The 12,164-nt window shown below is 40.5% G+C and overlaps 1 protein-coding gene across 1 annotated transcript; it reads right to left on the bottom strand.

The window, feature by feature from the left end:
* Positions 1-628: 628 nt before the first annotated feature.
* On the bottom strand, positions 629-8,084 carry mych (myelocytomatosis oncogene homolog). Its single transcript, XM_010786606.1, has 3 exons — positions 7,850-8,084; positions 5,698-6,246; positions 629-3,464 (listed from the first exon to the last, which is right to left on the bottom strand). The coding sequence occupies exons 2-3, from the start codon at positions 6,233-6,235 to the stop codon at positions 2,857-2,859; spliced, it is 1,146 nt and encodes a 381-aa protein (XP_010784908.1). The 5' UTR covers positions 6,236-6,246; positions 7,850-8,084; the 3' UTR covers positions 629-2,856.
* Positions 8,085-12,164: the final 4,080 nt, after the last annotated feature.

Here is a 12,164-nt window from a genome sequence, read left to right as displayed (position 1 = left end):
CTACCTATGTTCCCCTATCCAGCCAACTCATTCCTTTAGTACACTGCCATGTCTGTGCTGTAGTTCCTTTATAGCCCAACATTAGCCTCTTTTAGCTTAGCGGTGGTGACGTGAAGTCATGTGACCGTGCTGTAGTTCCTTTATAGCCCAACATTAGCCACCTTGACTTCATAAATCATAAANGAAGCTCTCTAGCGGAGAATACAGCATTTTCCAACACTTCCTCAAGAGCGAAATCCAACGTCTGGGAGGCTTTTGGTGTCATCCTAGATGGAGAGAATAACCAACATCCCACGCTTTTTGAGAGAAATATGCAACTGCGTGTGTTAATAATTGCACGTTTTCACTGCTCATATATATATGCGGGTTCGGGTCGGGTTGCGGATCCTGTGCCGACGGGGCGGGTCGGGTTGCGGAACTAATTGGTAATATGTGCGGGTAGCGGGGCGGGTTCGGTATTGCACGTCGCGGGTGCGGGGCGGGAGCGGGTCTTGAAAATCAGACCCGTGCAGGACTCTGCTCTAAAGTTGTATTACTTTACTATTAAAATACCAAAAAGTGCAACAGTTTTCCAGTTGACTGTATAAATGTGTGTGTGCGTGCAATAAAACCACAAAGACTTCCCAGCTCTCATTCATTCTTTAATTACGACAATATTTAGAAAAAAAGTGCTGCTTGGTAAAGGATAACATTTCTTTTCAATCCTCAAATTCAAAATGAAAAAAAAAAAAAAAAAAAGCGACTAAAATAATTTATGATACAATAACAAAAATATTTACATATTCTTTTAAAAATCTGTACAATATTTAAACCAGAAAAAACGTTAACGTTGCAGAACAGACTGCAGCCGGCTGGAGGTAGGTTTTCATCATGCTAAGAACAAAGAAATCACCATCGTCGCTGTCTCGTTGAAACCTCGTTACTTCAGAACATGGCTAAAACTCCAAGGAGCTGAAGCGTCCGAGGACAATATAAAACTATTGTTAGAAGACAACGTTTTAACCGGACAGCGACATAAAAAACAGAATTAATTTTCAAGGCAGAACAGGTTTTTACCATTTCAACAAAACACCTCTACCTCCATTTACAAACAAACATCATACTTTGCTGTCTTGTTAAAACCACATATTGACTTCAGGAGGCAGTTATTTAGAACCTGAAATCCCATAAAAATGGGAAATTGAAACATTTTCTCCCCCAGAAAAAAAAAAAAAAAAAATGGAAGCAAATGAGGTTTTAACCAGACAGCGACATGATCCAACAGGAAGTGCTGAACAGAATGCATTTCAAGGCAGAACAGGTTTTTACCGTAAAAAAAACAAAACACCTCAACTCTCATTATTCCCAACAACCAGGGTCTGTTCAAGTACACTCGAGGCAGAACTCAATTCGTAAAGAAACTAAAACAGGATGCATTTTTTAAGACATTTGACAAGACAAGCAAATGTTTACCTTACATTTGCACATTTCACAACAAAGACAGCACGTTAATGGGGAGAACATTGGCAATAATTGATATTTAGCGTTACAATAGCATTCAGTTAAACATTCAACCCAATTAAAGATATTTCAGGCTTTTAAATTCTGCCAAGATGAACATGTACAGCGTTCAATTTAACTTTTAAATGGTGGCGTCAGCGTATACCGTGTCCGTATAATAAAAAACACAAGTTTAATTGGACACAAAAGGACGCTGTTTAACACGGGAGTGCTGCTCAGTGGCTTCCATTCATGAAACCATGGCCAATCTTATCTTTTTTTAAATGGTGTTTTTCTCACGACAAGTGAAGTGTCATGAGGTCAATTTTAGATTAATAGATCTTTCAATAATCAAAATGCTTTTTAAATGTTCACTTGTTTGCTATAGAAGTAAATATCACAGTATTGTTGTTCGTTGCAGCGTCCTCCGAACTTTAACCTTTGAATATCAGGACGACACCGGTTTGTCTCCGTTTTTTTGCATTTGAAAGAATCTTAATGTTTTTTTTTATCTTGACTTTGGCTGATTTGCTACGAAAGCACGATTTTAGGATCACCTCCCCGGGTTCAGTCTCCTCACAATAACCTGCATTTTTAATATGGCTACCTTTGAGTTTAAACAAAATACTTAAATACAAAGTTATTCCCATGTTTTCAACTTGAGAAAACACTCCGAGCTGAACTTAGGCGGAGCATTGTTATTACTACAGTATTAAACCTGTTTTAAGTACTGTCATTAACCTGATAACAGAGTGGTGCTTCGGCCTGAGGCCAAACAGGGCTGACGGCACATTGAAAAACGCTCCTTTCTGATCGAAAATCATTCAAAAAGCATTAGATTTGGGATTAAATTGGAATACACAGAAGTGCATTTGACCAGAGAACTTGGAAGCCAGCATCAGGCACCTGTCAGAGTGGAGGGGTCACTGGTTAGTATGGCTATAAGATGTCCTGAAAACACAACATTCAAGTTTCATTCAACTCCTGAGCTGATGTGGCTCCCAGTTTCATGGCTTCTGCACCCCAAAAAGTAGATTCCAAAAGAAACGATAGACCTTTTTTATATATAGTCTTTCAGTGTGCGTTCAGCCAAGCTTTAAAAAAATAAAAAATCTGCTCGCTTTGTTATCAAAAACCCTCCTACTCTCTACAACAGTCAGCCGTCAAGGCATGAGAATAATGAGTTCTGAGGCAATGAGTGTGTTGTGTTTCCGTTGGCAGCATGTCTGCTCAGTCCAGCGTTATCATCGTTACAAGAAAGTCCAACTTCTGTGCGCTCTTTGCAGCATGACGCCATCCTGCATCCCTTTCTGTGTACCCAGTCTCTCCCTCCCCCCCTTGCATTGTCACTTAAAACAAATTCAAGATGGCTGCCTTTTAGCTTCGCAGCCTCTCTAACCGAGTCTTCAGTTGCTCCTGTTTCGCCCTCAGCTTGTCTCTCTTGGATTGAAGTCGATGTCCTTCATCTTCCAAACCGTAAATGCAATCTCTGGCCTTTTTCAGGATCACAACCTTTGACGCCTTGTCGTTGTTGGAAAGTTCGGGCACGTTGTCTCGCAGGTGAACGAAGCAGTTCTTCAGCTCGTTTCTCCGCTGCCTCTCCATGACGTTGTGCGTTCGCCGCCTCTCCTCTTCATCCTCCGTCTCCGTGGAGTTTCGTGACGAGTTGCTGCTGCTGCTGCTATTGTTGTGATGATGACTGTGGCTGTGGTACCGCGACGAAGAAGAAGACGAGGAGTTTCTCGACGAGTGATGGTATCGGGAAGATCCGTCGCTTCCTCTCGAGCGTTTGTTGGACGAAGGTGGCGGAGAGGCGGGACACGGAGCGGCGTAATTGTGTTGCGATTGGATCTCAAAGTGTTGGCGCTGCTGAGCTCGTTGTTGCTCTTCCTGTTTCTGCTGACGGGTGGACAGGTCGGCCAATGAGGCGCGAGGGGAGGGGCTTGAGGAGCACCGAACCACCGTCACCACGTCTATCTCCTCCTCTGTAACACAAGAAGAAGAAACGGGTTAATATAAGATAGGACTTTATTTATCCCGAAAGAAGTTGGTGTGCCAGTTACAAAAACAATGTATAGTTGTTGGATGAGTTTACACACTTGTTTTTCGACCCCTGTGGTAACATTATCCGCTGGGTGATGGCGACACGACATTTTAAGAAGCTAACACCAATAACAAAAGTGTAGACACTGTACACACAGACACACACACCAGGTAGCCATTAACGTGCGCTAACTGTTGGAAAGTGCAATTAAGTAAAATAGCACAACGAAAAGCTAAAACTTTTTATATTTTCTTATCAGATTGTTGTGATTTTTATTTAAATTATTATATGTATCCCGTTTTTATCTTTAAATTTACAGTCTTATTAAATATTTTTTTGTTTTAATGAAACTTTTATCTGCTTATTTTATTTTTTAAATATTGTTGTTTTTTTTATTTATAATTAATTATATTCCTGTTTTTTTTTGTGATTGTTATCATTTTATTTATATATTGAAAAGTATTATAAAGTAAAATAGTAGTTGCATTAAAAGCTAATACATTGTGATTGTTTATAACCGGAAGGCGGTAAAATGAGTGGTCAGGAGTTAATGGATGTAGCCGCCAAACCTGAGTCACTCACACACACAGCTTTAAAACCTCTCATGTGTCAATCGGTGACTTAAGCCCCGCCCCGCTGCGGATTACAGATGGGCGTGGCTTCATATAGACTGTGGGCGGGGCTTACAATAGACTATGGTCTGGGCTCAGAGCCACTAAACACTAACTGGGATTATCAGAGGAATGCCAGAGATCCGAGAGGAGCGTTCACGCCGTTTAGATGCTGCAGGATAAGAAGATTAACCTGGAGTCAAACACTTAATGCAATAAGGGGAGCGCCTCGTTAAAGGTTAAGATAATTAAGGGCTAAAGACTCATAATAGCATAAAAAGACATTTATTAGGATTTATTCACATCTTTGACCTCTTTTTTTATTTTCTTATTATCTTCATGTATTTCTTTGTTTATTGTTGTTACTTGTACTTGCCTTTATATATTGTTATTTTAACTTGTATCTGCTTATTCTGTTTTTATAATATTATTGTTATTTATCATTTGGACTTTCACTTCCTTTTTAAAATCTAATTATTGCTGTGACTCGCTGCGGTTGTCCTTTTGGTTATCACTACCCCCTTGTCCTGTGTTCCCCTCTCATTGCTGACCCCTGGTTTTCTTGTTGTTACTACTTACTACATATGTTGACAAAGGGCACTGTCCCTTTGTTGCAACATAGTAAACTGATTTCCCTACAGGGTGAAGGAAAGCTTATCTTATCAAATGAACCCTTATCTCACCGGAGTCGCTGGATGAATACGTGGATTTGTTGTTATCACTTACTACTGTTATATGTTGACCTACTTTTCTTTATATCGTCTCTACATAACTTTTTCCCATGGATACTTGAAATAAATAAAAGGCAGGGCATCATAGATCAGCAGCTCTGTCCCTGTGTCGTAACAAAGTGATTTCCCTTCAGGGATAGATGAAAGCTTATCTTATCTAATAAAACCTTATCAGAATCAGAATACCTTGAATATGTGACTTTTGAGAGGATTTAAGGATTCAAGGGGTGTTATAAGGTGAATTCTCACTGGATGAATAATAATACATTTAATTTGTACATATCTACACTGCAGCTATGTACAAATATCTACACTGTAGCTATGTACACATATCTACACTGCAGCTATGTACACATATCTACACTGCAGCTATGTACACATATCTACACTGCAGCTATGTACAAATATCTACACTGTAGCTATGTACACATATCTACACTGCAGCTATGTGTACATATCTACACTGCAGCTATGTACACATATCTACACTGCAGCTATGTACACATATCTACACTGCAGCTATGTACAAATATCTACACTGTAGCTATGTACAAATATCTACACTGTAGCTATGTACACATATCTACACTGTAGCTATGTACACATATCTACACTGCAGCTATGTACAAATATCTACACTGTAGCTATTTACAAATATCTACACTGCAGCTATGTACACATATCTACACTGTAGCTATGTACAAATGATAATAAAAGCAATTACTTCTTGAATAAGTGAGTTTTGTTGAAGGATTCAAGAGGTGTTGTCTCACCAGAGTTGCTGGACGAGTACATGGATTTATTGTTATTGTTATTGTTATTATCATCTCACCAGAGTCGCTGGAGGAGTAGGTGGACAGCTCCCCCGCGGTGGAGCCGTAGTCCGACGTGGCCTCTCCGGGCTCCATCAGGTTCTGGCAGTCCAGCGTGGAGCCGGCGATCTCCTCGAAGATGGAGGTGTTGATGTCGGAGAGCAGCGGGCTGGAGCCCAGCATGGAGGACACCAGCTTCTCCTCCAGACTCTTGTCTCCGGAGAGGCACTGCCACAGACAGTCCTCCCCGCCCTCCTCCTCCTCCAGGGGGGAGCAGGGCTCTCCCACATCCCCCTCTTTACTCTCCTGGCTGTGGAAGAAGTCAGAGTTCCAGTTGAGCTGCATGTCGTGGTCCTCCAGCAGGATGTCGGACACGTAGCTCAGCTGGTCCTCTTTGGAGAGAGGCTTGGTGCCGCCCAAACCCGGCTTCATCGGAGGAGACTGAGGGGGCGTCGGCAGACTCTGTAGGTCCTTCATCAAACTCTGGCAGAACTCATCGTCAAATAACAGCGGCTCTGTGTAAAGCCAGTCCTGAGACTGGGAGAAGCTTTGAAGCATGTTGACAGAATCTGAGGAAGAAAGAGGTAGTGAGGGGTTAAAATCCAGAGTGTTGAAATGTAGTAATCCGAGTTGTAGTGAAAGATTAAACCAGTTCCTCCAGACTGAGACCCGACCCCACTGTGAGCCACTCTTTATCAGTGTTTACATCATCGTAGCCCCGCCCCAAAATGCTCCCCCAAAATCCCCCACAGAAAAAACTTTTAACACCCTCCCATCCATGTGACATAACAGCAACAGCTGGGAGACCAAACCTAACACCTCTTTCCACCCTGGAAAGTGAATAAAAAGCTTCCCCGGCTACCTGCTGGCATGCAAAGCAAAACCCTCAGGGTGGAAAAGGAGGCTTTTGTGTTTTCCCGGGACCCATTGCTACCGTTTCACAACTTATTTGACATAGTAAACCTGCTTTGCTCGGCACAAAGAGGGTAGTTAGCATTTAAAAAGCTCCAAGCGCTAACCAGTCAGGACATGCTGCTATAAACCATGCTTTCATAATAATAATAAAAACGCTGTAAAAGCCTTAAATGTAACCAGTAAAAGCTGTAAGTGGAGCAGGCTGAGTGAGGGGGAAATCCAGTGGTATTCCTATGGGGTCTTATGGTATGTGCATGTATAGCAGGCAGTGTGTGAGAACAAAGCAGCAGTGTGTGTGCTGCAGACAGCGAGTTAAAGGCAGCCTTTATGTAACATGGCAGCCTGGGAAACCTGAGCCAACAACCTCAAATACAGAGCCGTGTTATACAAGACACTCAAATATTACTAATTAAGTGTTAATGACGCTATTTACGCACTACTTAAACCCAACACTAAATCAGTGTTGATCCCATATGAAGGCATTCCATCAGTAGGCATGAGAGTAAAATGTAAAAAATATCAGTTCAGGTTTAAAGTTGATCCTGTAAAGATGTATTTATCATGCTTTTAATCAGTGTACACCTTGTGTGTATTTCTGTAATAAATCAATGTGTGTACGCGCTTACAAGTGTCGCATTTACTCCAAATGTAATGTAAACACGTGGAAAATTGCAAAATTCTTACTGTTCCTCGATGTAGATTCACTACAGCTGTATACATCACGCTGACTGCATGCTTTCCAGCAGTCTGCGTTAATACGACACATGTGCACACGGTTTACAAGTGACGCATTTACTCAAAATGTAAAATAAAACGTACAAATCTCACTGAGGTTTTTCTTTGTGCAGATTTAACTCTTAATAAATCACACTGACTGCATGCTGTATCACCACTTCGTGACAACATGTGCACATTTAAAACACGATTTAAATGAATTTACAAGTGACGCATTTACAAAAAAAAACATGTCAACAAGTTTAAAGTATCTGCAATGTTTCCTTTGTAATAAAACAGGAGCAAAAAGCAGCGGATTAATGCAAATGTGCACCCGCCCTACCGGTCTTTAAACCTCACATGTGCAAAGCATGGAGTCCCCACGTGAAACCGGCTTTTCTTCCACCACGCACCACACAATGCACATTTTGCAAGAAAAGCATGCACACTAGCACACCAAACACGCATTTATAAACTGATATGAATGCCATATTAGTAGAATAATATACATTTTGCATTTTTTTATGATTTTGCACGCCTTACCTTCAATTGTCCTTACAGGAGAGAGTCAAAATGCAGGAAAATGGAAAAAAGACAACAATAGAGAAACCCGTGCGTAAATATCCGAGGTAAAATCCAACAAAGAGAGAGAGGAAAAACTACAAGCGTCTTCTGGGGTGAGATTTTCTGCGTGTGAAGTTAAAGAGAGAGCAGGGCAGCATGGTATTTCCTGACAGGATAGTCCCTCCGCGCAGACACACACAGAGTAGGTGTGGCTCGGCGGAGAATGCTTCATATATATCCCTCCACCTCCGCCTGTGTCCTTCCGCACCAAGCAAAACCGCGCCAAAACAACCAAACGAGCCAAAAACCGACCATGACATCCAAATGTATCACCAATATGTGCGCCATCGATTCCTCTTTCGATTTAATCCTGGCGGAAAAAACACGCAAAGGGGCACATTTGGTTAATACGCATTGAAGTAAGGGACTATTTCGCGGAGGGATACGGTGTAGGGTGGGATTCCAGGAAAACGGTGGCGCGTAAAGTTAGGACAGACAGACACACGTGGATTGTGAGAAGAAGCCGGGTGTCTCACTGCCTGTCTCACTGCCTGTCTGTCTGTCAGATATATCTGTGTTATTTATGTGATTACATAGAATACATAACATTCCCCATATGAATGCATGACATTCTGCCGCTAAGTAAAATGTATTAAAACAACTTTTGAAGTCAGATTTTATGAAGCTTAGTTTGTGTTAACATTCACATACAGAAACCAGGGTCACTCGCTATAATCTCCTTTATGAGGCACAGAAAGTAGACTTTCTCTCCGTCATTAGTGAGGAATGTGGGACTCACAGTACACCGGTTTGGTATTTGTATGGCATGTTGAAGGCAGGGATTATGTTTTCTCCCCCTCTGTACCTTTATAGTAGTGCTCTGTCAGTGAGACATTCAGCAGGTAGACAGGAACATGCTTTGAGAGCCACGTTGTCCACTATTTTTTGCAGGGGTGTTTCACCATCTCCCCCTAACTCCTCCTCTTACTACTACTACAACCACCAACTATCTCAAACTGTCACCCACACGCTCTTAAAGCAAACTCATATGCAATGCGCTGTTAGTTTAAGCTTTCAGACACCTTATTTCAAGTTTACTTACTGATTTTGTACTTGTGCATATGATTTATACTGTGAAATGTAATTTGTACACATTTTAAACATGTTCTTTCTTACATTTTTCTGTCAAGCTAGAAAGAAAACCCCATATTTGACTCCACGCATGACTTATAAGATAGTGCATATATGATTTTGTGCAGTGTAATTGAATTTGTATGCCATTTAAACATGCTTTTTATATATTTTTTTACATTTGTCTGTCAAACAAAAAAAACACATATTTGAGTCCACAGATGATTTAAAAGATAGTACATATATGATTGTATGCTGTGAAATGTTATTTTTATGCCATTTAAAACAATTTCACAGTGTTTGTTTAGAATCTTTCCCACATGTTTCTGTCAAACCTTTAACAAAATCATTTTCTAGGTCCACAAGTCGACTTTTAGGATTGTGTACTTTGATTTGATGTTGTACAATGTTAAGTTGCATGCAATACATACACGTTCTACACTGTTTTACATTTTACACTATTTGAAGTGTTTACATTTGTCTTTTTGTCCACATATTTGAAAATGTTATTGTTCAAACCTGGTAAAAAAATCTCTTTTAAAGACAATCACATGCAAACAAAAGCATGTTAAATAAAAATAAAAGCGGTATGTTATAGTAAAGCTTTGTGCATTGGGATGAGTGAACCCTCTCTGATACCGCAGCGTTCCTCCCTTTTTTCTCCCTCCCATTCCTCCTCTTCCTCTAGCTCCGCCCCCTGCAGATCGTCTCTTGCCTGCACGTTTCATAAGGGCACGTGCAGAGGCTTCCAGCCAATCAGAGCGGAGCCTGAGTTCATTTGAGTTCTCCTTGGAACAGGAGCACTTTGCTCCTACCGACCGAATACAATCATTCACATCCAGCTCTTTAAATATATACACACACGCAAATATATATATACACACACAATATGATATCTGTGTATATGTAAATTCATGTTATTTGTATTATTATTAATATATATTATTATCCCTTTGTATATTCTCATGTGTTTCTTTGTTTCTGTCTAATTATGTTGTTGCTATTATAACACATGCTTTCCCTACTAGGGTCCATCTTAATTTATATACATTCTTGTAATAATAACCTCTGCTAATTTATGTTTAAATGGTAAAACAGATGCATGGAGTTTGGTCCACACAGAACAAAAGGCTGGTGACTTCAGCTCAATTACAGCCCTGTGTGTCCCCATGCATGTGAACACACAGCTCCTGCATGTTTGTTGTTATGCATGCAGAGAAACAGCTCTTTGAGAGATAATCACAGTTAGGGAGTCAGTCATATGGAAACTATTTCTGCTGAGTTTAAAGTCTCTCCACATTTCCACAAACGGGGGGAGCGTAATCCTGCAAAAGGGATGAAACCCGGCGCTGCATTTTTTAAAAAGTGCCTCCTGTTCCCTGTTTGGTTGGTGGCTGCAGCAGCTGATGGAGGGCGGCACAGAAAGAAAATGTAGCTCCCAAAGAGATATAAATGTGGGTTAAAGTGCCCCCTACAGGCGGCTGGCAGACACATGACCTGGATCCACCTCTTTGAACCGAGACACTGTGTACTATTTCTCTCTGGGTTCATCTCTGACTAACACACCATTACATTAAAAAGTGCATTTTGCATGATAATAAGAGGCCTTTAAATCCACCCTGAAAAAAACTCTAATCACAATCAGAAGTCCTTTATTCGTCCCACAGAGGATGAACATTGTTAGAGCAAAGTATAGATAGAGACGAAGCACATAGTATTAATAGAAACTATTACAATTTACAGAAGTACACATTCAGGTACATTAGTAAGTAATTAGGTCCATTTAATGGCGTTACCTTTTGTTAGATACACAGACGGTGTTGGAGTGTAACTTTACTTTAAGTAATGCATTTATGAAGTATACTCAGATCCTTCACCTAAGTAAAAGTACAATAACTATGGTGTCAAAGTACTGCATTGCAAGTACAAGTCCTGATTTCAAAATACACTGAAAAGTATTGGCATGAAAATATACTTTAAGTACAAAAAGTACTCATTCTGCACAATGACCCACTTCAGATGAATATAAGCGTTATCAGCCCAGAGTCTCTTCACAGAGGGGACACATGTTCATGTATAAAAGACATGAAAACGTGGATTTTGATATATAACTCAGGGAAATCCTCCTGACTAACTTCCTTTTCTAGAAGCCAGACTCCCATTGGAGGTTCATTGAAGGACATCAGCGTATTTGAGGGCAAAGTTCAATTCAGTTTAAATTATTCTGCACAACCTGGCTGAAAAAATCCAGAGCATGCAGCCGCTCTCTGGGGAAAATGCACTTCTGCTTCTGTTGCGAAATCTGTGAGAGAACTCCTCTGCAGTATCCACATCATATTCATACTCTGTACAGACTCTAAAGGCCTCTGAGACAAATGTCAAATGTGTGACGTTGGGCTATATAAATTAACTCTGATTGATTGATTGATTGATTGATTGATTGCTAAATCCCCATTTAGCACACTTTACTTAAAAACAGTTTTAAGCAGAATAGACGGAATAGTTTAATGTACCGAACATTAAAAACAAGCTTTTGATGAGTTTGTGTGGTCTTGCTCGTGTAATGGCTTTCCTTTAGTGTAATATAATATTTCCTCACTTCAAAGCCAAATATCTCGTTAAAATGAGCACCAGAGTAATGAGAATTTAAAACGTCCCATGTGTTGCACATTAAGAATGCGTCTGGACTGTGGAAGTTATGTTTTTAGGAAGTCAACGTTCATGTTTTACAAGCCTGCGGTGCAGAAGCATGAGAAACCTTTTACACTCAATCAGCCGCCTGAGGGAAGTCTTCTGAGAGGACTTCTCTTATTGTTTTCTCAGAAAATAATAAAGAAATGTAAGAAAAAGTTGCTGCATGAGGACTGTCAAATCTAAAAGGGGAAACCGCAACGAGATAGAATACTTTACGTCTTTTTAAAACTTTGAAATGAGATACATTTAGATTTTACGGGAGAATTCTGAAGATTTAATTCACAAATATCTCCAAGTTAGTCTCCCACAGGAGTTTCGACCATCACCACCAAATCCAGTGTGTGTGTGTGTGTGTGTGTGTGTGTGTGTGTGTGTGTGTGTGTGTGTGTGTGTGTGTGTGTGTGTGTGTGTGTGTGTGTGTGTGTGCTAATTCAGTAGCTTCAGCCTGTCTGTCTGCCGACACCCACTG

The sequence above is a fragment of the Notothenia coriiceps genome, unplaced genomic scaffold (genome assembly GCF_000735185.1).
Source record: "Notothenia coriiceps isolate Sejong01 unplaced genomic scaffold, NC01 NC01_scaffold00029411, whole genome shotgun sequence".
NCBI lineage: Eukaryota > Metazoa > Chordata > Actinopteri > Perciformes > Nototheniidae > Notothenia > Notothenia coriiceps.
This window is presented reverse-complemented; position numbering and strand designations above follow the sequence as displayed.